Source organism: Cavia porcellus, unplaced genomic scaffold, assembly GCF_034190915.1.
Source record: "Cavia porcellus strain 051 isolate PalLab524CR breed Dunkin Hartley unplaced genomic scaffold, mCavPor4.1 scaffold_13, whole genome shotgun sequence".
Classification (NCBI taxonomy): Eukaryota; Metazoa; Chordata; class Mammalia; order Rodentia; family Caviidae; genus Cavia; species Cavia porcellus.
Genome location: NW_026947496.1, coordinates 14903641 through 14930577, shown reverse-complemented (window position 1 = coordinate 14930577; position 26937 = coordinate 14903641). Strand labels below are relative to the sequence as shown.

General features: G+C 37.7%; 1 protein-coding gene across 1 annotated transcript in view; it reads left to right on the top strand.

Moving 5' to 3' along the window:
- The window catches only part of LOC101787516 (uncharacterized), a 275776-nt gene that overhangs the window by 77184 nt on the left and 171655 nt on the right, over positions 1 to 26937 (top strand). The window contains exons 16-19 of the mRNA XM_063259710.1: positions 6959 to 7222; positions 7459 to 7545; positions 9859 to 10072; positions 22435 to 22646. Coding sequence (XP_063115780.1) covers positions 6959 to 7222; positions 7459 to 7545; positions 9859 to 10072; positions 22435 to 22646 — 777 coding nt within the window. The remainder of the gene's footprint in view (positions 1 to 6958; positions 7223 to 7458; positions 7546 to 9858; positions 10073 to 22434; positions 22647 to 26937) is intronic.

The following is a 26937-nucleotide window of genomic DNA, read 5'->3' as shown; positions in this document are numbered from 1 at the left end:
TATAAAATGGGCTCATGTCAACAGTATCATAAAGCAAAATGCAAGTCAAACATGGTAATGTGCATGTCAGAGCTTTATAAATTATAAAATGTGCAGACATTTACTTAATCACTAGATATTTTTGGTGTGATCCAGGCTGCACAAAGAGAAGGTGTTGATTGGCAATTATTGCCCAATTTTTCCCTTTTGCAAGTGATATATTTGTGTGTTGCTTATAAAATCATTTGTGAGGTCAGGCATGGTGACACATGCCTGTAATTCCAGCATTGTAAACCCAGGGAGGTTGAGGCAGGAGGATCATTGCAAGTTAGAGACCAACCTGGGCTACAAAGTGAGCTTAAAGCCAGCCTGAACTGCATAGCAAGACCCTGTCTCAAAAATAAATAAATAAATAAATAAATAATTTGTGGTGAATTTCTTGGTCTTTGATCTAATCTGCCAGCAGATGTTCCGAAGCACCATCTTTGCATGCACTGAGGATCACTCAGTGGGATTTGTAGAAGTAATGGGCTGTGCCCAATTTTTCCCCAATGTGTTCAACTCTCAGGGCCAATGAAAGATTTGTCTTTTGTCTAACAAGAACCAACTAAAAAGAAAACTCAACTTTTTGTTTTCACACTCAGAAATAAGAAAAATAAAGAGTAGAAGGGTGAGAATGCTATAACTAAATTTTTTTATATTAAAATATTCAGGTAGATTTTTTCACCTCTAGAGTAAAATATTCTCCGTTGGACATTGGAGTAGAATGTGAAGGGATGAGTTATGACATACTGAGGTTGAGGTCAGTGATGGAATTGTGGCCCAGTGAAGTGATGTGGTATATGGTTGTATTTCTTCATGTTAATCATGTTGCATACAAAAATAGTAGAAAGGTCTTATTGTGTAGTGATTCACATATGACTCAATCAGATCTGAGACAGCGATGTAGTTGTTCTAACAAATGGATGCTAATTACACATGGTAAAAGGTACATGACCCTGTTTTACTTTGTATTTACGCTGAGAGTTCTTGAAGTGTGAGCTGAAGGACCACTTGATTCACTGTTGAGGTGTGGCCATTTGATTCACTGTTAGCTCAGCATGCCAGTTAAAAATTTGAGTGCTAATCTTCATTCTGGATTTACTGATTCAAATGTAAGCATGAGGCATGGAAATCCGAATTTTTAATGAGTACCCTTGGGTAATTTTTAGCTGAACTTTGGGGATTGTTGTATAGCCTCAAGAGCATACTATGATGTCGATATTTCTTGAATAGTTGAATTAGTTGTTTTAAGATTTTAAGAAAAATCTTAAAAATAGCTGCAATGAGTTGATGTTGAAGAGACCATAGAAGTTTGCCTTTCATTTAAGGAAGTGTTTTATGCAGAATTACTAATGCATAAATTAATAAATTTCACCTTTCACAAGGCATTTTTTAAAGAATCCTGGATTTTATTGGGCAAAATGTTTTTCTTCTTCTTGTTTGTATTAAATGCCTGAACCCAAATGGAATGATTCAGGGTTTACAGGATGGACACAGAGAAACATCTGTGGGAAGAGTCCAGGTTCCTGAGTTGATGGAACTGGGGAAGAGCAGTCACCAGGAGAGAGCGGGTTACTTCCAGGCCTTTTCCTGTGAGTGTGAGGTGGGGTCTTCTCGTTGGTTGCTCCTGTGCTCAGGAAACACAGGACGAAGAGGACCGTGAAGCAGACTGCCTGACCTCACACCCAGCTTCTACATGTTTTCATGTGGACTTAAGCCAAATCTCCTTTTACCCTAGTTTTGACATTTGTGAAATGAGGCTCATAATACAACCTATGCCATAAGATTATTGTGTAAATTAGTGAGGACATGGTGCTTTAAAAAGTCCCTTGGCTTAGTGAATACATGTTAATGGCTAATATACAAATATTTATGATTAATTATTAAAAATCAATATTTTTAATATACAAACATGAAGCTGCTCTATCCGATACAAGAACACTAGTTTTGTAGAGATTTGGGGAGTAAAAGTCCCCTTTTCCTGTTCAAAGCCACGAGAGTTATGGTTGTTGCAACCCTTGCCTCAGTCCTTAGGCCAAGGTAAATTTTTAAGAATAATTACTTTCTTTGGTCCCATAGCAGACAGACTGGAGATTAGAGTTAATTTCCCTACTCATTTGTCTTGGATAGGAGAATGAGAAAGAAAATAATGGACTATAAAACTCTCCAAAGATAATCTAGATTACCCTGTTTTGTAGCATCAACTCCCATTCATCTGTCCTGAGTTGTCTGCCTCCAAAAGAACATTTTGTTGTTTCTAATGCCAATTAAGTATTTTGACTTCCTTCCCTTATTCCCCATAGAATGTTAGGTCTAGAAGACACCATTTAGTTTGTTTTCCATTCTCTTCCTCTGTAAGGTTTGCCCTATGCCTCAGATATTTATATAGCAAAACCACGATTCAGAAATAGTAGGAAGATTATTTACTTCAGCCAGTAAGAATTTGATGGCATATTTGACAGATACTAAAGTCCCTCCTTTTAATGACTAAGATATATAATTTTCTATTTAAATGAGAGAAGTAATTAAGCAGGACACTATTGAACATTTGGATTGAGGCACTACATACCGCTATAAACTCAGAAGAATTATTTAATACACATTTTGAATAATTGCAACCCCCGGCAAGGTCCAAGCATACAATTGCAGACTTCACAGGAGCAAACTGAACATTATCTAACCTGATGCTTGTCCACTAAGTCTGCTAAGGTTGTATGATAGTTTGTGTATTTCTGGACTGTTGATTTTACCTTGATGTTAACAAAGAGCCACTAGAACCTTGGTCTTACCTTCTGATGGCTATTGGGTAAAATTATCCCATTTTGAGGATTATTAAGACTATATTTGAATAAATACATGGAGAGGGCAATGAAGCAGTCAACATATGCTTGGTTATGCTATGGTAATCACAATAAAAATAGCAACAAAACTCTTCAGCATCTCAGTGGCTTAATACAGTGAATTAGTCAGTCTTCTGCTCATACTGCATGTACACTTCAGGACAGATCAAGTCTTTGTACTATCTGCTCTCATCCTAGATCAAAAGTGGGCTGGCAGACAGTCACCTGGCGTGCTGCTTGTCACTGTAGAAAAAGAGAAAAAAAGATAATTTTGGAGAGTTTAGCACAAAAATAACACATGCTCTGGTCAATAAGTAATGAAAAGAGTGTCACATGATCATGGCCTGAACCAGTGAGCTCTGAGATGTGGGAGGCTGAGCACAGTGGAGTGAATCTCAGGGAACTAATTCCCGAGGAGGCCCTTCTTGAGGTGTGGTCCCAGCTACTCTTCTCAAAAGGAGTTGACATCTTTACACCCTTGAGGCTGCGATGATCGGCACCTTGCTGGTTCCTGAGATGCCCTCAAGGCATCTTTCTGATCGCTGTATGAAACAGTTCCTTTACACAAGGTTTCTTCTAAGCCAAAATTTAACTCTTTCAAAATTTTCTTTGGCCTCAAATTCTCTATAAATATGACTGAAAGCAGCCAGCATCACCCTTGCCACAACCTGAATTTATGGCTGTCTTCAAATTTCCTCCATCATATTAATTACTCCACTCCCCTTAATCTCAATCTCCTACAAAGCCTGTGGGCATGGACAAACTAGACACATGTTCTGCACTAGTGTGACATTCTGGTCTCTGGTCCATGTGCCAGTGGAATAGTTCCTAACTGAAATCTATGAGCCTGATATTTATCATTTGCATTTCTTTCAGCCTTCTGACCAGAATCACTCATCAGGCTCTTTACATCATTTTAGGGTTTTTGTAGCTTTCATCTTCAAGCCTTGCAAAGATTATTTGAAGTTTTTCTGATAATAAAAACCAAAATCACTACAAATGTTCCATAAAATATGTAACAATGAATGCCATCTAATGAGTATGTATTTTCATTGTCTTGCATCATTTTTCATAGCATTTTTGGAATATTTTAATTTAAATAATACAGTGTCCAAATCACTAGAATTTTGCTTTCCTTCCAGTCATCCACTGAAAAGTCAGTCTTCAACTTTCTTATTTTTTCTTGGATTCCACTTGTTTTCTACTCATCTTCCAGTATACCTTCTTCTTTATGGGAGTGCAGGGCAGCTCCCTGGAGGTGTGCAGTAAAATGCAGCTGTGTAGTTCATCTCTTTTGCCCAAAGCAGTGCTCTTCATGGTACTCAAGAAATAAAGGTACCATGAGAACATTATGACCTCCAACCACCAGCTTTCATGGTGGCTGGCATTGGTAGCTGGCAAGAGGGAGACCCATTTATTCTTTTTAATACATAGTTTTAAATTGCAGAAATTTTGAAAAATACTCACAAAAATGCCCCACACAGGACAACTGTGGATATATTCAAGTTTGTCAGAAATATCCTGTGAGTAAGGTACAATGAAGCTTAGTGATCTTTCTTGCCAAAGAGAAAAAGAATGAGTCCCAAGCTACACATTACAGGGAAAAACATCTCTCCCACAACAGGCAGCCTGGGAAAGGCACTAGAATAATAAATAAGAAGAAGCAACTCTTGCCAGGTAAATTTCTTTGCTTAATAATTTATGTTTCCTATCTTCCTTTTCAGTCAGTATCAGGCTTCATCTTGTTTATATACTTATTTCTTTAGAAGTTGTTCATCAGAGCAGCTGCCTAAGACTGTTCCATTTTGTAGACAAGGTTGAGGTCAAGTTCTTCATGTTCTTTACTACAGGTGACAGTGTTACGTGATATTCACATGTCATCATTCTTGATAGCATTGCACTATTTCTTGTAGTGGTGTTTTGCGTTTTTGCAGACATATTTTAACGGTGAAGGTATCCTTTTCCTTTTTATTAGGTTGTAGTTTTGCTTGTCATTTTAGTAGCTGACATAAAGTCCTAAAATAAATAAATAATTGTAATGCACGTTTTGCATTTGCTGTATAAATTGATGGTTATGTTTATTTACTCTTTGAGGAAAATACTTATAACCTTTATTCTTTTGAGGGCTCAAACAACCTTAAACATAAAAATAAAAACCTAAAGACAAAATGCAGATTTAAATACAAAATGAAAAGCGCCCAATAATCACAACAAATTAATAATAGTATTTTCACTATTGGCAGAATTCTTATTTTGCTTTGAATGTGTTGGCTGAATAAGATCAGTTTAGTGTAACTGGAGAGCTAGTTTTCGCTTTTAAGTGCAGGGATAAAAATAGAATGAAATTATTGTTTTAGCGTCAGGTTAGTTTTATTTTTCATGACAATCCAAAGAGGTTTCTGGCTCCACTTCTCTTTCTCTTCTTCATTTAGTTTTGATTCTCCTATCACAAATGTTACTCACAGCCAACCAGCCAAATGAAAAGTACGGCTTGATTAAGGATCTCTTTTGTCAGTAATTTGTGCCTAATGTTTTTAGCTTTCCCATGGGCTGTTGTAGAAAATGGTAAATCTGGTTTAAATGAAACCTGATCCTGTTAATGGTTTAATAGCAGCTGCCACAGGGTTACAGGAGTTTTCAACAGATGCCTCTGTTTCATTTTATTCTTACACTAAGTCTTGAAATATTTACGTAAATTGTACAAAATACATTCACACACTTTTGGTTAAATGTATTGTAATCCAGTCTTTGAAAATCCCTATTGTTTACACAAAATTTAAAAAAGAAAGTGCAGTCTATAATTTTTTTTAAAATAAAAGATTATCCATGGTTTGCATTTTCCTGGAGTTTTTAAAGCCCGAAACATTAGGCTCCATGTCCACATCTGGGCATCTGAGCACTGGTGAATCTAAGACGCACTTGTCTTTATTCTTAGTGCTATTTATTTAGCACGGACAAATTGCTTGTACAGGGATGTGCATCAGAGTGTCAACTGAAATAAATACAGTAATCACAAAATTAACTAGGACTCTATTCTTTCTTCAAGTGACCATTAGAAGTAAGATTAGTTTTTCTAAAATAAGTAGTTCAACTACTTTTCATGAGGCATTTATTCCATGAAAAGCACTTAGGCTGAGTAGATGTACAACACAAACATGAATGATAAACAAAATAAGCAGCGATCATAATGGAAGATAGAAATAATTGTATGATTGTCTTTGTGTCCCATTGCATTGTAATTTGTCAGACATTATTATATAGCAGTGATAGAAGTGAACTGAGCTACAGGTTCTGGATGCTGAGAAGTCAAAGACCAAGCCACTGGCATCTGATTAGGGCCTTCTTCTATGTCATAACACCATGAAGAGGATCACGGAGTGAGACAGCGTGTGTGTGCTAGCTGCATTCTCTCTACTGCTTCCTATAAGGCCCCTGGTGCCTTCCTGGGAAGCAGTGCCAATAATCTGATCCAGTTCTAACTACTTCTCAAAGGTATCTCCTCAAGTACCATTAATATAGGAATTAGAGTTTTGTGTTTCTAGCACAGAAACTATTTATTTATTTAGCCTTTCTGAGACAGGATCTCACCATGCAGTTCAGGCTGGCCTTGAGCTCACTTTGTAGCCCTGACTAGTCTCGAACTCATAACGGTCCTCTTGTCTCAGCATCCCATGTGCTGGGACTACATGGCTATGGTGTGTGCCACCACACACGGCTATGTGAACTCTTCAGGGGAGCCATTCAGCTAACTCTAGCAACAATAGATATACCAGCTCAGGTAAAGAGGACTGAAAATACGGAATGCCTTGTAACCTATGATGATCTTGATTTCTAAAGCTTGCAGAATGTGGAATCTTGAGCTGTCAGGCCTAACTTGTCTTGTTGGAGTTACGCTTTCATGATGGTGTGGTTGCTTAAGTACATGGGGCTGGAAGAGTTATGTATACAAATTCATACAATGGTGAGTTTTCGAGGGCCGACAACCAGAGAACAGAATAACTCTTTACCCAATTCTAAATTGTCACAGACATCATCTACTGTGATATGTTCTAAAAATCCAAGCATCTCAATATCGCCTTGTCTTACTGTCTCTCTAGGGACTCCCTCAGAAGAAAGATGTGAAGCCTGGCATGGCGCTCCTCTTTGAGCTGTGTCTCCTTCATGGGAAGTCTGCTTGCGCTGATCAGGCTGTGGGCTGGGCAGCCTTTCCTCTGTGTGATAACAGCTTTGGTATAGTGGAAGGAAAATTCAAGTGTCCCCTTCTGCGAGGGCATTATGAACAGAAGCTCAGCAGTTTCAGGGAAATTGAAGATCTGATCTGCTTGGACTTGGACCACTGGCTGTGCAATCTCTATTTTCAGGTTTGTAATATGCTATTGTATCTAGAAAGATTTTACATTTTTTTCCCAAAGCTAATTTCTAGCCTTTGGCTTCCTTTCATGAAACTGAAAATTTTAGCAAGTTTCACAAAGAAGCAAAAGGAATTATATCTTGGTGCTAATTTTTGATCATGTAGATTAAATCAAAATATAGAAATAGGGAATAAAATTCTAGAGGTAGTGGGAATGTTAAAGGTAATATAATTTCTGTGTTGTAGATGGGTCAGAAGTGCCACCTCCAGTCTCCACCCCTGAGCTCGACACCTGTCACTGCTGTCCATAATTTGCAGATTTATCTCAGCGTGGTATCGGTGGTGCCATACTATGTTTCTTTACCAAAACAGCTTGCCAGATTTCTATTGTGTCCTGGTATTGGCAGACGTTCATACAGTAGATAACTAGTGATGGGGTTGGGGATTTAGCTCAATGGCATTAGCGCCTGCCTTGCAAGTGTGTGGTTAGGGTGTGTTTGATCCCTTGTACCGATAAAAAAAAAAGATAAAAAAAATTTAAAAAATTTAAAAAAGAAGATAACTAGTGATTCAGGTGTTCACAGGACTTGAGCAGCACCACAGAATTCCCTCCTGTGGCCTGGCCACATCAAAGGGTGTGCATTTTCGGTTTACCTCAGATCTTTAGAAAAAACTAATATGAGCCTCTTCGATTTATTGTTATATATGTGGCATTCTGTCTGCGTTCTAATCCATCCTCTCACAGAAATGATGTTCCCTAAATTCCTTCTAGGTAACCATCAGTGAGGATTCAGAAAAGAAAGTGGCAGTGTACGTTCAGTAGAAAGCACCCCAATACATTTGGGGTCTCACTTCGTCCTACATATCCAAATATGTTCTTTCTGATTTATTTTTTTCAGGTTGCCTATATCATAAAGTACATGGATTGTTCTTTCTTGACTACACTTTTATTTTCTGTCTATCCATCTATCCAGTCATCTTTCCATCAATCTATCTTAAATCAAGAATAAAGGTACTAGAGGGAATAAATCTTATTATAGTGAATATGAAAGGCATGTATAGCTTTTAGTACTCTTTCACTAATTGTTACTTAAAATTCAGTATTTTATAAATTGTGGCAAAGTACTGACTTTGTTTTTCATAAAATATAATAATTCATGTAGTACTGGTACTACTTATGAAACCTATTTATATTTGAGATTAAATCAAGAAGTGAGGATTCACATTTATAAGATAAAAATGTTATTATTCAAACAGTGGTAGAATAATTTGAATTGATCAAAGTCTATTAGAGTTTGAAGACTAACATTTTCCTCTTCTTCTGGTTTATTTTAAAATAATCTTTGTGGAAAAAATTTTGTAATTTAGCTATGGGGCTTGGCAGCCCTTTACCATTCCAGATGGATGTTATTGTCCATCAACTTTCTTGATCAAAAATATTAGAATTTTTCTCTTTCTGCGTATTTCATGAAGAAAGGAAAGAGTCTTATTAGTGAAATAAAAATGGAACTATGCAAAACGTGATAATCTTAGGGGCTGGTGTGTAGCTCAGTGGGCCAGTGTTTACCAAGTCTGAGTAAAGTCCTGGGTTCAAGCTTCAACATCACAAACAAAACATAAAGTTATAAGATGCACGCTTTCTTTAGTAAAAGAGAAAATAAATAGAAATGTAGGTGCTTTTCTTTCACAACGACGAAAGCAAAAACATTTGCCTGAAAACTTCATTTTCCATTTATGTGAAATTCTAAAATGTGTGGGTTTTCCCAGTGTGAGTTTTAAATGCAAAAAGTTGCTTAGTTGCTCACAAAAGAACAACTTAGACTTAGAAAAAGAAAAATAGGATAAGACAGATGATGGGATAGAGAAAGTGGTTTTTGCAACGCAAGCTTGGAAGAGATGAAAGGAAACGAGGAATCCAAAGTAACTTCTGATCCTGGTCAGTCCGTGGAGAGGAGCTTCCACAGTCAAAGAGGGGGTGGCAGAGCTGGGACTCCTCGCTTCACCATGAGTCTTCTGTGTCATCAGAGACTGAACCCAGGTCTGCCCTGTGTGGGAAGGACGCTGGCAGACTACTGGCAGGCCGCTCCCGGAGCACCTGTGTGAGGCCTAAGAGGGAAAGTTAAGCAAGCAAGATCTCCGAAAAGTAACACCTGCCCAGGAGTCTTTGGTTCACTTCCTCGCGCTTCTGAGTATTTTGTTTCTCATGTTGTTGATTGTTCTCCCCAACTAGTTTACTGTTCAAATTTTAAACATAAGATCAAGCAGAAAAGTGGCATGTGGGTGCCCCTTTACTCACCATTAGGTGCAATGTCTTAACTTTTATCTTTCAACTTAAAAATGTTACTTCTTGGAAAAAGTAAACACTGTATGCATATTTACTAATATCACCCCAGTATAAATGTTACCCAAAGTGTTCTTTTTAAAACAAAAGTTTCAAAAAATAAAAATGAAAACAAAACATAACAAAAGCAAATGTATGAATTAGTGCAAAAAGATTTCATTCATTCTAACATAACTGAAGACCTGTAAGAAATACGGAAATTGTTACTTACTTTTTAGATGTATCAGATCGTCACGTTGTGCTTGAGCAATGTTAACAATGTATGTCATATTTTCAACTATTTTCACGCATTCGCCTCCTAACAGGTAGTCAAGTCTCCTTTTGATCATGTGTATAATCAAAAACTGCACGAAAGCCCAACTCGACTTTCCCCTGAATTTTCCGTGTGTTTCACGGCTGAAGCAGAGAAAGCAAATTTAGGCATGGGCAGCCCAGCTGGCTCCTCAGGGAAGGAAACCCAGAAAGATGTTCAAATGTCCATGGAGCGTGCAGCTGAGCCCCTCTTACATGCTTCTCAAGGTTGGTTGATTTGTTTTTGTTCGCATTCAGTTGCTAATATTTCAAGTTGTACTTATATATTAAAACCAAGAAACATGAATTCTTTCACTAATGTATTATTATCTATGCAAAGCCATTTCAAGACAATGGTGGCTGTTAATAAGAAAATCAGTTTTCATGTCACACTGTTACATAAATAAATATAAAATTATTTCATTGAAACATAAGCTTATGCATAGCCTGTTGCTCTTAGGATCTTTTTAGGTATTTTTCTGGAGAGAGTTTATTTATTTTATTGTTTTATACAGTATTTTGCATTGTATAATACAAGTTGTTTGTCCTTACTATTTATGCTGCTTCTGGTTATATTCTATTTGACACCAGGCCAGCACGATCACTTACGTATTTATCTTTGCTAGGCATGCACTCGCTCCTGGGGCAGGCTAAGCATGTGCTAGGCCTCTGAGCTCCACCCTTAGGCGCTGTGATGACCATCCTTACACAAATCCTCCTTGTGCAAAAGGGTGAGAATCTCACCAGACCAAAGACACCCAGGGTCGGAGGCACTGACTCGTATGACTTTCGAGGCGCATGGGCCGGTGGTGCACTGCTAGCCCTGTGCTGAGAGCTGTGGAGAAATGTTGCCCACGTCCCACCACTGCTGGTTACTGTCAGGCTTTCAGAGTCTGCCAGTTCAATTTCAATGGAATGGAAATTCTGTATTAATTTGAAGTTTTTTAAATAAAAGTAAATCTGGCCATTTTTTTCACCCTATATTTTTGTTAACCATTGGGTTTTACCTTATGTGAAGAGCCTGTTACTGTATTTTGTTGGCTTTTCCTTTATCATTTTTTTCTTATTGATCTTTAAGAATTGTGTCATTTTTCTTTTTAAGGTAAAATGAATCATGGGAAATATTTTCAGATTCATTTTTTGATTTTTATCTGAATGTTTTATTATTATTGATTTTTCAATCAATTCATTTACTTTATTAGCAATCTATTAACTTGGTCAGAGTATTATATTATCTTCTTAGTGTTAAACTTTATTTCCTTCTGTTAAAATTTTATTGACTGGGCAATATATTCATATTATTCAAAGTAAAATTTGTTTCCTTTCTTTGGTATCCAGCTTGCTTACTTTCCCTGGAAGAAATCAATGTCTTTTATATATATATATTTCAATTCAATATGTATTACACATCTCAAAGAAAATGTATAAAATATTATAATTTTGAAATGCCACTGAACTTTAATTATATTCCCTTTTTATTTCTATTACTGACTAACTTTGTATTCTTTTCTGTTTTAGTCAGGCTTTAGTTTTTGCTTTTTCATTCATTTTTAAAATGTGCAGTTATTAAATTTGCCTCTATTGACTCTACTTTCTGATTTTGTGCTTTATTTTTGTGTATTTCCCTCTTAAACTTTTAATATTTTTACTGCTCTTTTCTTTAAATTTTCTCCTAGGTTAGTATTTTAATCTTTTTTTTTTTTTTTTTTTTTTGGTATTGGGGATTGAACTCATGACCTCATGCTTGCCAGGCAGGTGCATATGCCACTGAGCTAAATCCCCAGCTCAGTATTTTAATCTTTAATTTAAAACTTACCTCATTTATTTGCACCTTTCTCTGATCAATCACCAATTTTGACTGCATCTGTGCATTTCTCTGTAACTCTGTCTGTGCTTTATGTATTTTAAATGTGTTAGGATCATGTTTCTATATAATTGTTATTGTTCAGAGAATGTTATTTTTTATCTTGAAGTCTCCTTCAAGAGATAGTCTCCTTCTAGTTGTCTATTAAAACGTTTGAACTTATATTCAATTTCTTCTGCTATTAGTACTATTACCTGAAATTTTTTCGTATTATTATTCTTGCATTGTGTGGTTTGGGTAAATTGTAGTTATTAGCATAACTCTGAGTTTTCTTTAATTTTAAACATGTAGGTAATATGTTTTTTAAAATAAATATGCCAATCAACTTTTTATTACTATAATAAATTTCCAAGATAATAAACTTAGAACAGTTTTATTTTGGTTCACGGTTTTGAAGGGTGCAACCCATGGTCAGTTGATTCTTTTACTTTGGGCCCATGGTAGCTGTTCATAGCCAAAGGTGGATGGGGGAGCAAAATTGCTCATTTCATGACCAGAAAATGAAAAGAGAGGGAGAGAAAGGAAGCCCCAGAATTCCTTCAAGAGCGCACTACTGGTCACTGAATCCTCTCGCCAGATCCCACTTTGTGAAGTTTCCAGCAGCTCCCAAGAGCACCAAGCTGTTGACCAAGCCTTAAACACATGGATCTTTGGAGAATATAGTTTTTGTAATTTTTTTTGGTGTTTGTAATTCTTCATAGTATCATATTTGTACTTTGTAGTATTATAGTTTTGTAATCATTAATTACACTTTATTTGCTACCTTATATTTTTGCTTCTTAAAAATTCTTTTCTTCAGTGAAAAATTACTTTGATTTAACATTGGTGTTTGTAATCTATAGATTCTACCAATTATTTTAGAGACTGTTCTTAATTTTCTTATCTGCACATTTAATCATACATTATCTTAAAGAATGAAAGCTCACTCCAAGGTTTTATTCTCTTCCTTGACGTGACAAGAACTCTTCTGCAGTATTTCGCCAGTGAATGACTCTTTCTATGCTCACTGTGGTTGGCTTCGGTTTCATGTTTTCATTTTAAACACAGAGTTTAAGAGTTATTCTTTTTAGTCATAATAGAAAATCTATTGACACATTCAGTCAATATCTATGCTTTATAATATTTTAAATTTAGCATATCTTCACTCTGGCTTCATTTTTCTTGCTGAAATAGATCTTTAGCAATTCATTTAGAGTTTGAATGTTTCTTAGCCATTACATGTCAGAAAGTCTTAATATTTTTCTTACACCTTTGGTGGGTCATTAATCCATGTGTAAAATTCTAAGTTCGGAATGATTTTTCCTGACCTTTCTGCATTGTTTTTGTGTCTAATGGGACTGATCAGGAATCAGTGTTAACTGGGGAGTCACTAAAGGATCTCCGAAAAACAGTGATGTACTTCAATTTCTATTTTATGCCAGATAGTTTTTCAGGAGGGTTTATGGAAAGAGAATTTCTAGAAATAGTTCAGCTAGGGAAAATTTAGAGTAGTGCAAGCAACAGAAGAGAGACTTTGGGGAGATGCAGAGAGAAGAAACTGTAAATTCAGGGAATATTAAAGAGATGCAATGGAGTGACTGTAAAGTGATACTGGCTCTGTTGATTGTTAGGCTTTGGTGATGAAGCATAAAAAAAGGTGACTCCTAAAGTTTGCATAGGGGTAGCAGTAGCTATCACCATAAGTTTGGTTTTGTGCCTATTGGGTCTGAGATTTCCATATTATATATGTATCTGAATGGAAATGCTCAGGAGACCACAGAGCAAATGGACGTGCAGTTCTCAAAGAGATGGAGCTGAGAAGGGAGAGTGCATTCCCAAAGGGGCATGGACATAGAGTCCAGCTAAAACAGCTAGTAGTTAAGTGCAATCTCGGAGGGTGTGCAGAATATTGAAGCGTTGCATTGAGAGTGAAATTCTGGGAAAGAGCCGTGTTTCAGGAGAAGGATGCTACCATGTCGGTCAGACCCAAAGCCACTGTGCCATTAACCTTCTGCCTTGCTGTTTTGTTCAGCTCATTGGGAATCATATCACCTCACAGAGAGTGATAAACAGTGCTTAAAGGACGACTAGAGTTTTTCAGTTACCACGGAGATTATACTCTTGTTGGGCCAAATAAACTCTATTGATTGCCAGTTTGAATTCCTCGGATCCCCGCTTCCCTAGAACGTAGATCCTGTACAAATCCTGGAGTTCTGTATCTACTTTATCTGCTTCACAGCGACTCAGCCAAGATTCCCCACTAACAACTACTGAGCCACCACCTGTTCCAGACAACAGTATTACAGCATTTGATAGGGTAATGTGTACTTGGAAATGGTATGTTGACATTTTATGTGCAGGACATGAATATCAAATTATAAGTCACTGGTTTTAAGTAAATATTTGTTAAATAAATCAGAAATATGATATATGGTGAAACTAGGAAATAAGTGCCATAAGTGATAAATCAGCTTGATCAAAGTGTATTGTTTCTCACAGTTTAGGTCTTGAATTTGATTTACTTGAGGCTGAGAAGATAGGAAGTGCCTGACGTTATGGTCTAGTTGTAAAAGATAATGGTTAGCAGTAGTTACTCTTAAAAGGTACCTTTAAGCTAACTGCAAGCAATTTTTATTAAAATTTAACAGGTTTTAGACTTTAAATTTTTAAGTGTAAATATATGAGGTGATCAATACTAAGTGTTAGTATGTTCAGTGTGGCTCGGGGGAAAGTATGGGGCAGAGATAGCAAACAAACACAGGATGTATCAGTCTGAGAAGAGCAGAGGGCACCATTAAAGGTGCTCCACACCAGAGACTGGGCAGTGCCATGGTTAATTGCACTGTATGTCTCCTCATGGGGAGTTTTGTTGAGAACACCCACGGGCATTGTGGGTAAGTGTCCTTTAGCAGGAGAACGACTTTTACACCAGGTCTCTGTTGAATCCAGTTAACCAGACCTTTCAGCATGAGGGTCTGGGGTGTCTTCATTCTGTAAAAATTTTCCTTTAGTATTAGCATATCCTCCATGTAATCTGGGTGCTTTGATTTTAGTATGTCCTGCAGAATTCATGTGCTGAAAGTTTGGCCCCCAGTATCACAGTATTGAGAGGTCAGACATTTAAGAGGTGACTCTGTCTAAAGGGCTCTGCCTTTATAATCATGTTAAAGGAATACTGAATTATTGAGGGAGTGAGTTAATAATTATAAAAATGAGTCTGGTATAAAAATCCAGTTTGTTTCTAGAAAAAACTTTATCATGCATCCATGAGCCTTTTACCAAGAAGGGCACCCCTGGATGTGATGGCTGGATCTTGGACTTACTAACCTCAGAATGAATGGTTAGGAATGATCCTTTTTTTTATTAATTACCTGTCTTCAAGAATTCTATTAAAGCAACAGAATATGGATGGAGACCCTGGATAGTAAGGGAAGAAGAAAACATCTGTCTTTTCTGACGGTTGAAGATGATGCTCCTAATATAGATAAAGCAAAGATTTAACTGGAATGATTATGATCTCATTAGATACAAAGGATAGAAAGCGTGTCACTCACTGATTAACAAACTCCAAGTTCAGCTGTAAAGCCACTCTGTGTGACTCTGTCAAATATGTGCAATTGCAGTGAGATTCCTTTCTTTTTATTTTTTCTGTGTTTCTGAATTAAGCATGGAGCTAAAAGCCTTACTTTATTTTTTTAAACTTTTGATGAAGTGGGCTCTAACGTAACTAATATTTCATATTTCAGTGTTGCTGACACTTTAACCTAGTTTTAGGATACTGAACAGATTAGGGGCAATTACTCTTAGAACATTTTCACCAGATCATTTTTTGCTTTCTAGTGTTTCCTCGGGGTAATGAGGTCTATTTCCCACCGCTACTGCAGTGTGCCATGAACTTGGGCTTCAGAGTCTGTCCCCAGGTCCCCTAAAAGGAGGACAGTGGCACCCCAGGAAGCATCAGCATCACCACCTCCAGTTAGAGAATGCAATATACCGTAGGATGAGAGATCTTATATGCTTTAGAAGACGACTTTTGAAAGTCTGATTATTCTTTTCCTCTGCTCTAAGTTTAGAGACTGATGTAAGCCTCACATTCAAGGACTGCAGAGGGACCTTCTGCTCCTATTCTGAATAGATTTATACAAAAGCAGAGCATAAAAATCTCTGCAAATACATGTCTTTGCTATTGCTTATATTTATTTATTTTTCCTGGAAGCTGCTAAGCATATTATTAGCAGTTAATATCCCCTATGGGTTTGTTTTCTAATATATCAGGGCTGTGATACAGTACGTTGTTCCTGCCACTGATATGTTGCTAAGAGATTTAATAATGGGTAAACAAACACAACATGTGGTAATTCATTTCAAATTAAAAGTTTATTAAACTCTGGCTTGATGACTTTCTGGCTATTTACAATTAAAGGAGCAAACCTTAGGGAAGTGGTGACCACGTGACATGTTCATGGTTGCAACATTCCTATCTGAAAAATGTGTTCATGATCTTTTGCAAGCTGTCTTGCATTGATAGGCTCCATATATAACCTGTCAAATTTACTACTGTCCCCATATCAAGACAAAGCGACTTTGACATTCATTTGCAAGCACACAAGTTGTACACATGCATGTGAACATACTCCCCTCACTCACACGTACATCCAAGGTTGATACTTTAAATAGGAGGATGCCAGAGGCGAGAAAATACTTGTAAAAGGCTAAAAGGAAAGACCTATGATACAGTCTTTTGGTCAGTACTATCTTTTAGGATTTTTTACTTTTTAGCAGACACAGTAGAGAAATACTTGGTATGCTTGATAGTTTCATTTTCTGTATGATTATGTTACAAGAACAATAGTCTCTGGCAAGGCTGCAGTATGCTTTGTGTTGCAGAACTCAAGAGAATTTAACTGTGCAACCACAATGAACAAATGGTGCTCTTAAATGCTGCGGGATTATAAATCAAACAACCAGCCAGGGACTTACTTGAGCCCCAGCCTGCTGTAGGAGGAGTTACAAACATGACCACAAGTCCAGTAGTTCATGGGAAGAAGTTTCAGCATGTTTACCTAAAGGACTAGCAGGCATGCTGGGAGAGAATTCAAACTTGGGGAAGTGAAAGAGATGCACTTGGATAATAACAAAGATTTAGTTGTTAGGTGAGAGGGGCAATTGTGGAAAATGTGTGTTGGTGAATCATATTGCTCTGGAACCTAACCATCTCACCATTGGGATTTCTAAAGGACCGAGTTAACTGCCTGGAACTCTTTCCCACCTGCTAAAAGAGAAAATCATAGCAGTGAAATTCTGTACCACGGAGCATACATTGGATATTATATTCTTAGTTACATACTTTGTTATTGGGGTGGAATACTTGACATCCATACATTAAAGAGGAAAGGTTGATTTTGGCTTACAGTTTGCAGAAGTTTCAGTCCTTAGGCAGTTGGCGTCATGGCAAGGTGACATGGTGGAAAGGGTGGACAGAGGGCAAATGCCTTTACAGCATGGCAGCTGGGAAGAAGAGAGACAGACAGACAGACAGACAGATAGATAAATAGATCAAAAGATCAAGGAAGAAGACAGGGAAATAGACTCTCCGGACCATTCACCAGTGACCCATCTACACCCAGGCTTCAGGTCTGAGGTCACCTTTGGCTGTAAGCTCATTAGCAGATTAACCCACTGATGAGTTTATGTCCCCACAATCCAGTCATCTCCCAGAAGCCCCACTTATGAGTGTATGATGCCTGCAGGAAGACACCTAGGGACAGGGATACGGCTCAGTGGCATAGCACCTACCTGGCAAGCACAAGGTTCTGAGTTTGATTCCTAGTACAAAAACAAAACAAAACCAACATCAACACCAAAAAAAAAAAAAAAAAAAAAAAAAAAAAAAAAAAAAAAAAACAGAAAAACAAAAACTAAAGGACATCTATATATAAACTGTAACAATTATCTTCTTGGATATTCCATAAGCCATAACAACTATTCTGTCAGGTATTGCACACACACATACACAGAAAGTCTATGATCCAGTGTGTTAAGAAGCCAGTGTAGTATAGCAAAAATTAGTCAAAATGAGTGATTATGAACCACTGTAGAACATACAAGTGGATTCATAGAAATAAACAGAGTTTTGGAGACATTTAAAATGTGCCTGAACTTTTAACATAATGTAATTTCATTTAAAATTTTATATTGTTGCAATCTGGGAAATATGTGTTAATCTCACAGTCTTGTCCTGGTGCTAAAAAAGTAGCATAGGGTTCAAAAGGCAAGTGTGGATGGAAAGTCTTTGCAGTGAAAGGAAAATCACAAGCTAAGTGAAGAAATCAAAATGGCACAAGATATATTTGAGAAACTTTAAGGAACCATTGTGCTTACATTTATATTTTGGAATGAGTTTGGGTAAGGAGCACTCCAAGGCAAGAAATTCAGTAAGGAGGTGATTGCATCAACCCAGAGGAAGCAGAGTAAGTGCCCGAGATCAAATAGGGCTTTCGGCTGTATCCAAGGGACGTGCTAAAGGTGAATCAATGGGATTTGAAAAGTGGATTCTTGTACTATAATGAAAGACATAAAGATCAGACACAACAGAAGGATTTCCAGCTCGAAGAATCATGTCACTCTTGTCAGGTGTGAGTTACATGTAGGAACAGGTTTCAGAACAAAGTTAACCAGCTGGTTTGGTCAAACTAAATTTAAAGTGTTGAGAAAAATTAAGAAGACAATGACTAACGTGGAGTTGACACGACTGCGTTGAAAGCTCAGGACAAGCATACTGGTGTCATTCCACTAGGACCTAAAGCTGCAGAAATGAGTGTTTACTAGTGAAGAAAGGAAAGGACCAAGTTGTAGAAACCCTAATTTAAGGGCAGATAGAAGGAAAGTACAATGGAACAGTATGCAACAGTAGCAGAACAACCAGGAGGCAGAGTGCAGTGGGACCAGGGAGTATACACTGAAAGTAGGCTTTTTATGAATGTAGATGTTGGATGAGGCAAAAGTTCTTCTTTAATTAAAGCTCCTCACAAACGCTGGTCATAATCAACCACAAGAGGAGACAGGAAGCCACGATGGCTTACAGGTGGTCGCTGACTTATAATGGTTTGGACTTTGGTTTTTCATTGTTACGATGGTATGAAAGGGAGGTGCACGAAGAAGAAATAATTCTTTGAGCGTTGCATCTGGCTCTTTCCCTAGGCTGGTAATCAGCAGTCTGATTCTCTCTCATGATGCTGGGCATCACAGCCAGGCCACTGCTCCCAATCAGGCATGTGATCCCAGTGCCCTGCATTGTGCTGTGTTGCTGAGTTCAACAGAGCATGCGTATATTAAATTCATTTTCAACTTAGGATACTTTAAATTTAGGATGGGTGTATCAGCACATAACCCTGCTGTAAGTCTAGGCACATCTGCATTGCATAATGTGTCACATACTATATATGGAATTCTACTAAGTGGGCTTTTCAACATTAAAAATGGAGCATACAATCCTAACTGGTATAAAAAAGTGTCACAGAGTCAAAAACAACCAAAAGATAGTAAATCATGAAAGACATCTTTTCATATGTAATGTACATTTGCCCATATCTGTGATTCAGCAAAGTTCATGAAACAGCATGTCTTTAACCTTGCCCGGGCAAGTTAGTCCTCTGTGAAGCTTTTAACAAATCCTGATGCCTGGGCTCTGCCCAAAGCTACAAGAGTCAAATGCTCAGGGGTCAGGGCTTACATATCAGTGCTCTCGAAAGCCTCCTTCCGGAGATTCTAAGTTGGAAAGCACTGATGTGAGGCTATTTATTGCTTGATTTTCTCAGTTCCTTCAAATAGAGCATGATGATTTCCACATTAGGATATTCGTTCATGCTGTTCTGTCTGGCAAATCTGTATGACCACTAGTTTCACACGTCTTCCTAAAGAGGACCTATCAGCACTTCCATGGATGTGTCTTAGTGTCCTTGGCTTCCTGGTTGTTACCCATTCCTCTATATGCTTCTGCATCCAGGGGACAAGCATGGTGGGCTGAGCTGAAATGGCCCAGTCCTGTGCCTGCCACATAGCAATCACTTAGTAAGGATTTGTGGAATAAATAAGCCAATACATCCCTTATAATCATAACTAAATTAATATATTTCATGCATTGTCCTGTTCCTGATGCATAGAAATTACTGAAAGGATTTGTTGACTACATAAGTACATAAATATATTCCTTAAGCAACTGTGAATTAGCAAAGCAAAAAATACATACAAATTTTCATTTGGCAATTACATTATGGAAGAGGGAATAGTTTTTCCATATATGCAGAATAAATATAATAATAGCTGAACTTTTATGTTGATAAGGAGATTCAAATAAGACAACAAATGTTAAATTGATTGATTTGTCTTTTAATGTGGTTTGACTATATTACATCATCTGGAGCTGTTTTCTGTTACAAAGCAGAAATCATGGGGACCTGTCCCCCGCTATGCCTAGAGCCACTCCTGAAGGTCTCAGTACCCCCACTAGCATGCTCCTGGGCCATTACCACAGGGAGACTCCACACACCAGGAGGGTAGAGACACATGTTTGCTTATCAATCCACCTACAACAGTACTTTGCACACTGTGGATTCCCGCTAGGTTCTTGCTGAATGAATAAATGGAGATGTCTCTCAGCGCCATTTGGGTGCACAGCTCCTGTTTGTTGGAAGCAATCAAGCGGGACTTCATTTGTTTAATTCTTTAAAATTACACTTAGAAGCAATGACTTTTAAACAGTTTGGAGTTCTACGAAATTTATCATATGTAAGAATTAGCGTAACCACCACAACAAGGAGGGTACGAAACTACTTCATTGCACCTAAAAGTCTCCTTTGTGGTTGTTTTGTAAATACATTCTTTTCCCCCTGAACTCAATCTTAAACCTGGCAGGCGCTGATCTGTTTATTATCTCCGTAGTTTTGTCTTTTCAGCACTGTTGTACGGTTTGAAACTTCAGGGTGAGAGCAACTTCTTTCAGTCAATGTTAGGCTTTCTAATACCATGTGTTTGAACTCTGCCCACTTGAGTTTACAAAACTTCTGTTTTCCTCTGAAAATCTTACATCTTATATTCAGATTGATCCACTGTGAGTAAGGGTTGAGTAAGGTTGGTTTTTGCATTGGTATGAAGTGTAGGTTAGCATTTTTGCAGATGGATGCTCACTCGTTCCAGCATCATTTGTTGATAGCATTGTTCTTTCCCTGTTGAACTGCCTTGAATTGCACTTTCATCCAAAATCAACCGGCTTTCAGAACACGGGAGTCATTTCCTCAAGTTTCCTATTCCATCCAAATGACTTACTGTGCAGTTTCAGGGACTTAAACTCTAAAAAAATTTTAAAAGGTCTTGTGACAATTCATAAATGAAAAATTGATTGATCATGCATGCGTGATTCCTTTTCAGTGACTTATTAGGTGTCCTAGTGATAGCATCTTGCCCAGGGCATGCCGCTATTCCCAACACAAGGCACGAAGCAGGGGCGGAATGCAGAGCTGATGTGCACGGAGGAGAGAAGCTGAGGGGCCTTGCCACTGAAGCTCCGGGTCAGGGAGCGTGGAGGAACTGGTCTCCAGGCCTTAGATGGTGTCCCCTGTCATTAAGAGACTGGCAGAGCAGGACTTGAGCACCTGTGGCCAGGGTGTTAGTCAAGACTCTGGGTCACATGCCTCGGAGTTCTGAGTCTAGCGTTTTTACACAGGTGACGTAAAGAAAGCAAGTTTGTCTTATATATTAGTAAGCTATCTCAGGATTCTCTCTCCCTCTGTCTCTGTCTCTGTCTCTGTCTCTCTGTCTGTCTCTCTCTGCCCCTCTTTAGTCAATAATCTGTCAACTAATTGTTCTGAAACCAGTATGAATTTTGATTTTGGCAAATAATACCTAAGACTTTGGTTCTGTTAGTTAGAGCTGAGTTTGTAGACAGTTTCTCCCACATAATTTCATATTATGGATAGCACTAATCCCTTTCAGATAGCTTTTAAGGGGGAATGCTTCTATAAAGTATATCTGAGAATTTGGAGTGATTGCTTCAGAATTGCCATCTGGTGAAAGTTGGAGGCAAATTTTAGACTTTATGGTGTTTGTTCTTTCAAAATCTTTTGATTTTAAAACAGCACAAGTGGATCTGAGTTCTTCATCTGAGTAGGAAATTGAGCCTCAGGGAACCACAGTATGTTTCAAAGTGATTAATCTGCATAAAAAGCTAATTACCTGCATTTAAAATGCCTTTATTTAAGATATGGAAATGTATCAAAATATTTTAAGTCACAGAAAAGCTTTAAAATATCTGAAATCCATTGCAGTCTCTCTCTAGTCATCAATTGGTCCTCCCTGCTCAAGCCTCTCTCCTTTCTCCTCCCTTTCTCTTTGTTTCCTTTGGAGGAATGAAGCCAGCACCTCGCAACTATTTGCAAACTGAATAAGACTTCCAAGAGCTACAACACTGAACTTCTCAAACTGTGGCTTAGCTGGGAAAATTCCACACCAATGTTAATTGGAGGTACAATAAGTATTGTACCATAAATGGATTTCTTTTTTAATTGTTGCAATTTGTTTTCATCCTTGGCTCATTTTGTGAGGTTTTCCACGACCCATTGAGGTCACTACATTTGCTTGTTTGTTTGTTCCTTTGATCCATTTCCATCTCAAAGTCATTTCTGAAAACTGCTGGAATTAAAAAAGCTTTAAACAGTCATGCAGGTCTTTCATTGTAAATGAGGTTTGACAGGACCAGTATGCAGCGTGCTGCGTAGGTCCAAAGTGATGGTAGCTGACAGCCCCTCCCTGCTCCGGGAGCCAGGGAACATGTGGAAGGAATTGCTCTTTCCCATTTCACAGCTTGCCATTTCCTCCGCAGGGCAGCCCCTGACCCCTCGGAGACATGCTGACACCCATGAGGGAAGCGTTCCCACTGATGTGAAGGAAGAAGAGGAGCTTAACGTTTAACGCCAGGACAGCAGGGAGGAGGGTGTGCTAAGCAGAGCTAGGGGATGGAGAGATAAATGGGTTTAAAATGTTTCCAGCAGGGTCACATCTTTGCTGTGTTGTTACCTTTCACAACTGAAGCCTGCAAAACTGCTGATCTGGAAGGGTTATGGGGGTTTTGAAACTATCTTTTAAATTTTCTATTTTCTAAGTGGAAGTGAAAATTAAAAAATGAGGAGAAGAGGGGTTGAAAGGTGGGGAAGGGATTGATTGAGGAAGAAAGAAGAAAAAAGAATCAAGGTATATCATATATATATCAAACAAATTCTCTATGATGGATGCTGTCGTTATGTATATCTAAAATATGCCAATATTAATTAAAAAATGAATCTGTCGCATGTGAATGACCAAAATAACAGTAGAAGAAAGAGGTGTAAATGGACGTTTGCTGCACTTTCCCATATTGGTGTATGAAGTGTGATTCTAATTGCACACTGTGTGGGGAGCGAACTCAGCAACATCAGATTACAGCTCACGTCTTCAAGACATTTCAGGCCCTCAACGTTTTATTTGATTTTATACCTTTGTCACAGTGAATTTTCCCTCTGCATGTGCCTCGTCAAATGCAGCAGTAAAGAATCATGAGTGGTGATTGGGTTATATTATTTTACCTCCTTTCACCTGATCAACAGATTGTTTCAAAACTCCACTAATTGTCAGTATTCAGAGTTGTTCATGGAGTCATTTCTGACAGTGTGGCCATCTACTAGTTAATGGCAGGGATACTTGCTGACAAATGCATCGCTAAGCAATGTTGTCATCGTGAAGACCTCATAGAGACCTCGGCTGGTAGGCTACACACCCCTGCACCACGCGGAGTAGCTGTCATTGCCTGTGAGTCTGTGAGGGCTGTCAGTAAGCAAAAGCTCAACACAATGTCTGACTTTACTTTTTACTTGTATGTTTTGTTTAGTTTTTTAAAACTAAAAACTCAATGTCTTGGTATGTTGAGTTTGCCACGTAGACCAGGGTGGTCTTAAGTGCACAATGCTCCTGCCTCTGCCTCCTTAGTGCTTGGGTTACAGCATCATCCCCAGATACTACTCATCCCTTCGGAGAAGTTCAGAAATCTTGTTGGGGTAAACATTTTTTCTGAATATGCTGTTTAAAGAAGGGACAATAAGGACACTTTTCCATTCCACCCCCTCAATTTCACTGTGTGTGTGTGTGTGTGTGTGTGTGTGTGTGTGTGTGTGTGTCCCTTAATCTGTGGTGCTGAAGGCATTAAAAATATCAGCATGCTGTGTGTGTTTAGCAGTCACTCAGAAAAGGGTACTAGCCATGAAAACCCTCCTGTTTGTCTTTGGTTGATTTCTCTCATCTAGTCTTTGGATACCCAGTTCTTCTGAATTAGACATCCTTGTGAAATGATAATGATGGTGTAGAATAGGACACTGACAGTGAATCTGATTACAGTTCTTGGCTAAAGATGAGCTACTGTGATTGACCTAACAGATTGAGAAAAGGAGAGTAAATAGCTTAGGAGTGGTGGGTTGGGGAGGAAGACTTACTGTGAGCTACGACAAGGAGCACTGTCTTTGGCCCCACTGTTTATTCTCGACATTCCCAGTAGTACTGATAGCTAAATGCATAGTTTGAATAAGCTAGAAATAACGAGTTGCAGGGAACAATGTGCTCTGAATATTTTTTATTAAGTTGAGTTATGGTGAAAGAAAGCCATGAATGTCCGGTGAGAGTATATTGTTGATACATGACGAAGCAGCAGTCTATCTGACGCGGCTTTACAATTGTTCCAGTTTAGTATTTTAGGTTTTTACTATTGGCTCTTTTTGCAAGCCCATAGAAAGTAGCATGTTTCATTCATTACCCTCTTTGCCAAACTGAGGAAACTACAGGTGAGGATGAAAAAGAACATGAAATATCACAGGAATAAACGAGCTCAGTGACTCTTTCTCTACATGAGGCTAGAGTTGAACTCTTGACTGGTAGGATGGATTGAATGCTCCCTCTTAACTTTTCTAGTATAAAAGCATGCTATTGGTTTTTTGTTCAGTGTGGAAATGATTGAAATAAAGGTTGCTGAGGACTTGAGAGGCTGAGGCGGGGGCATTGCAAGTTCAAGACCACCCTGGGCAACTTAGTTACTTAGGGAGACCCTGTCTCAAAAAAAATAAATAAAAATCAGCATGGAGTCCCTGAGTTCAGTGCCCAGTACCACAAGAATAGTGGACATGAAGGGATAATATTTTTATCCATAGTGATCCACCCAAAAGTTTTCTGTATAGTGATTACTTCATTCTAGTTAGAGGATGTATATAGAGTAGCAGGTAGACCATACAAATTCTGAAAAGAGTTTTCTTGAGTAAAATAGTTACATTGGGCACTATTTACTATGAAGTGGAGAAAATCAATCTCTCTTGAAATTATAGTCATTTTATACATCTATTCTTGAATGCTGACACCTGGCGATATTGTAGGGAAGATAGTCATTGTTTGGAGTGCTGGTCCTTGACAGATGATCTTTCAATATTTTGCATTATGACAAATCAAAAAGTTTGACCTACTTTTTAAAGACCATAGCTAAAATTTAAAGATAATTTCCTGTAACTTTTTAAATAAGCATTGGACCCTAAGTATTTTATAAGAATCTTAATTATTTAAAATTTAATAAATTTAAAGCTTTGGTGAAAAATATTTGGCAGTATGTCTTATGTACTTAGAAATAAGAATATATGAGACATAATGCTAACTTTAAAGATTTCAACAATTCTTGTAATATCATGGAGGGACACATGGAAATGTAAGTTAGTGAAAAATAGTGTAAAGCCCTAAGCCACAAAGATTTCACCTTTCGTTTCATCCAACCTCCATCTCCAAAAAGATTGTTACTAGTTTCTCCATAGTTAACCTGGCATGTTGTATTTATTAGCAAGTGCATTGTCAGAATTCAAATTAACCACACATGCACGTATGCACACACACACACATACACACACACACCACACACTGTTTGCTAAATCAAAATGCTTCAAATGTATATGTGCATCATTTTAAAAACACTGCAGTGTTTCTTCTTGAACTACAGTTAATGATATTCCCTTATACCTATGCCTAGCTTTTAATAGAAGTTTGTGAGTTGTTTATTTTTACTTTCCATTTTCAGACTTGCACTCATCAGTTACCCTGTGTATTCTAATGCACCTGGGAAAATGTTTTAACCAAGTGTCGCAAACTTCTTGTTAGGGAGACCAGGAATCCATCATCTGAATGCTCTTATGACATAGACAATTCCAGATCAAATCAATACTTACCAAATGTGTATTTTCCAAGTGTTTTCCACACCTAGTCTGTTAGCTTCCTTCCCATCCTCTTTATGGAGTCTTTCCCAAGACAGTGATGTTTATTCTTTAATGTATCAATTTCTCTTCTCGTTGATCACACTTTGTTTCACATGCAAGAACTTTCACTGAGTTAGTCCAAGATCTCAAAGACATTCCCCTATTTTCTTCTTAGAAGAGAATAAATTTTGAGGTTATTCTTTTCCTACAGAGAGTCATAGATTAATTTTTTTCACAAAAATGTCTAGACTATCTTTTCACCACTGTACTTTTTTTAAAAATCAGAAATTGGACATATTTTGTGGACTTGCATCTATCATTTCTATTCTCGTATTTATTTTTCTGTTTTGAAAGGAATTCATGATGACATCCTTTACTGTAATAAATGTTTTTGAATCGAAACATTAGCCATATATTTTGAGCACACCTTGTAGAGTGCAGTAGCAATATTCCATTTCATTCATGATATTGGTGAGTTGTATCTTGTTTCCTTTTATCAAGGTTTCCAGAAATTTATCACTTTTAACTACATTTTAAGAACCAGTTTTGTTTTATTTATTTTTTTCTATTATTTTCCTGTTTTTAATTTCAATAATTTCTATTCTTATAATTATTTTCTTCCTCTACTTGTCTTAGATTTATTTTCATGTTTTTCTAGATTCACGAAGTGAGAACACAGATTATTGATTTTCTTCATTTCCAACAGGAACATTTAGTGCTATCAGTTTTCTCCTCAGCATTGGCTTAGCATGGAGTACACAGCATTACTATGGTTTCATTTCCTTTAAGTTTCCTTACAGGTGATTTAGAAGTGTATCATTTAATTTTCAATAGTTTACAGTGCTTCCCACTAATGATGGGTAGTTCCGTGTTGTGATGGTCACAGGACATATTCTATAGGATTTCAGACCTTTGATGAGATTTGTGTTATGACCCAAGACATAATC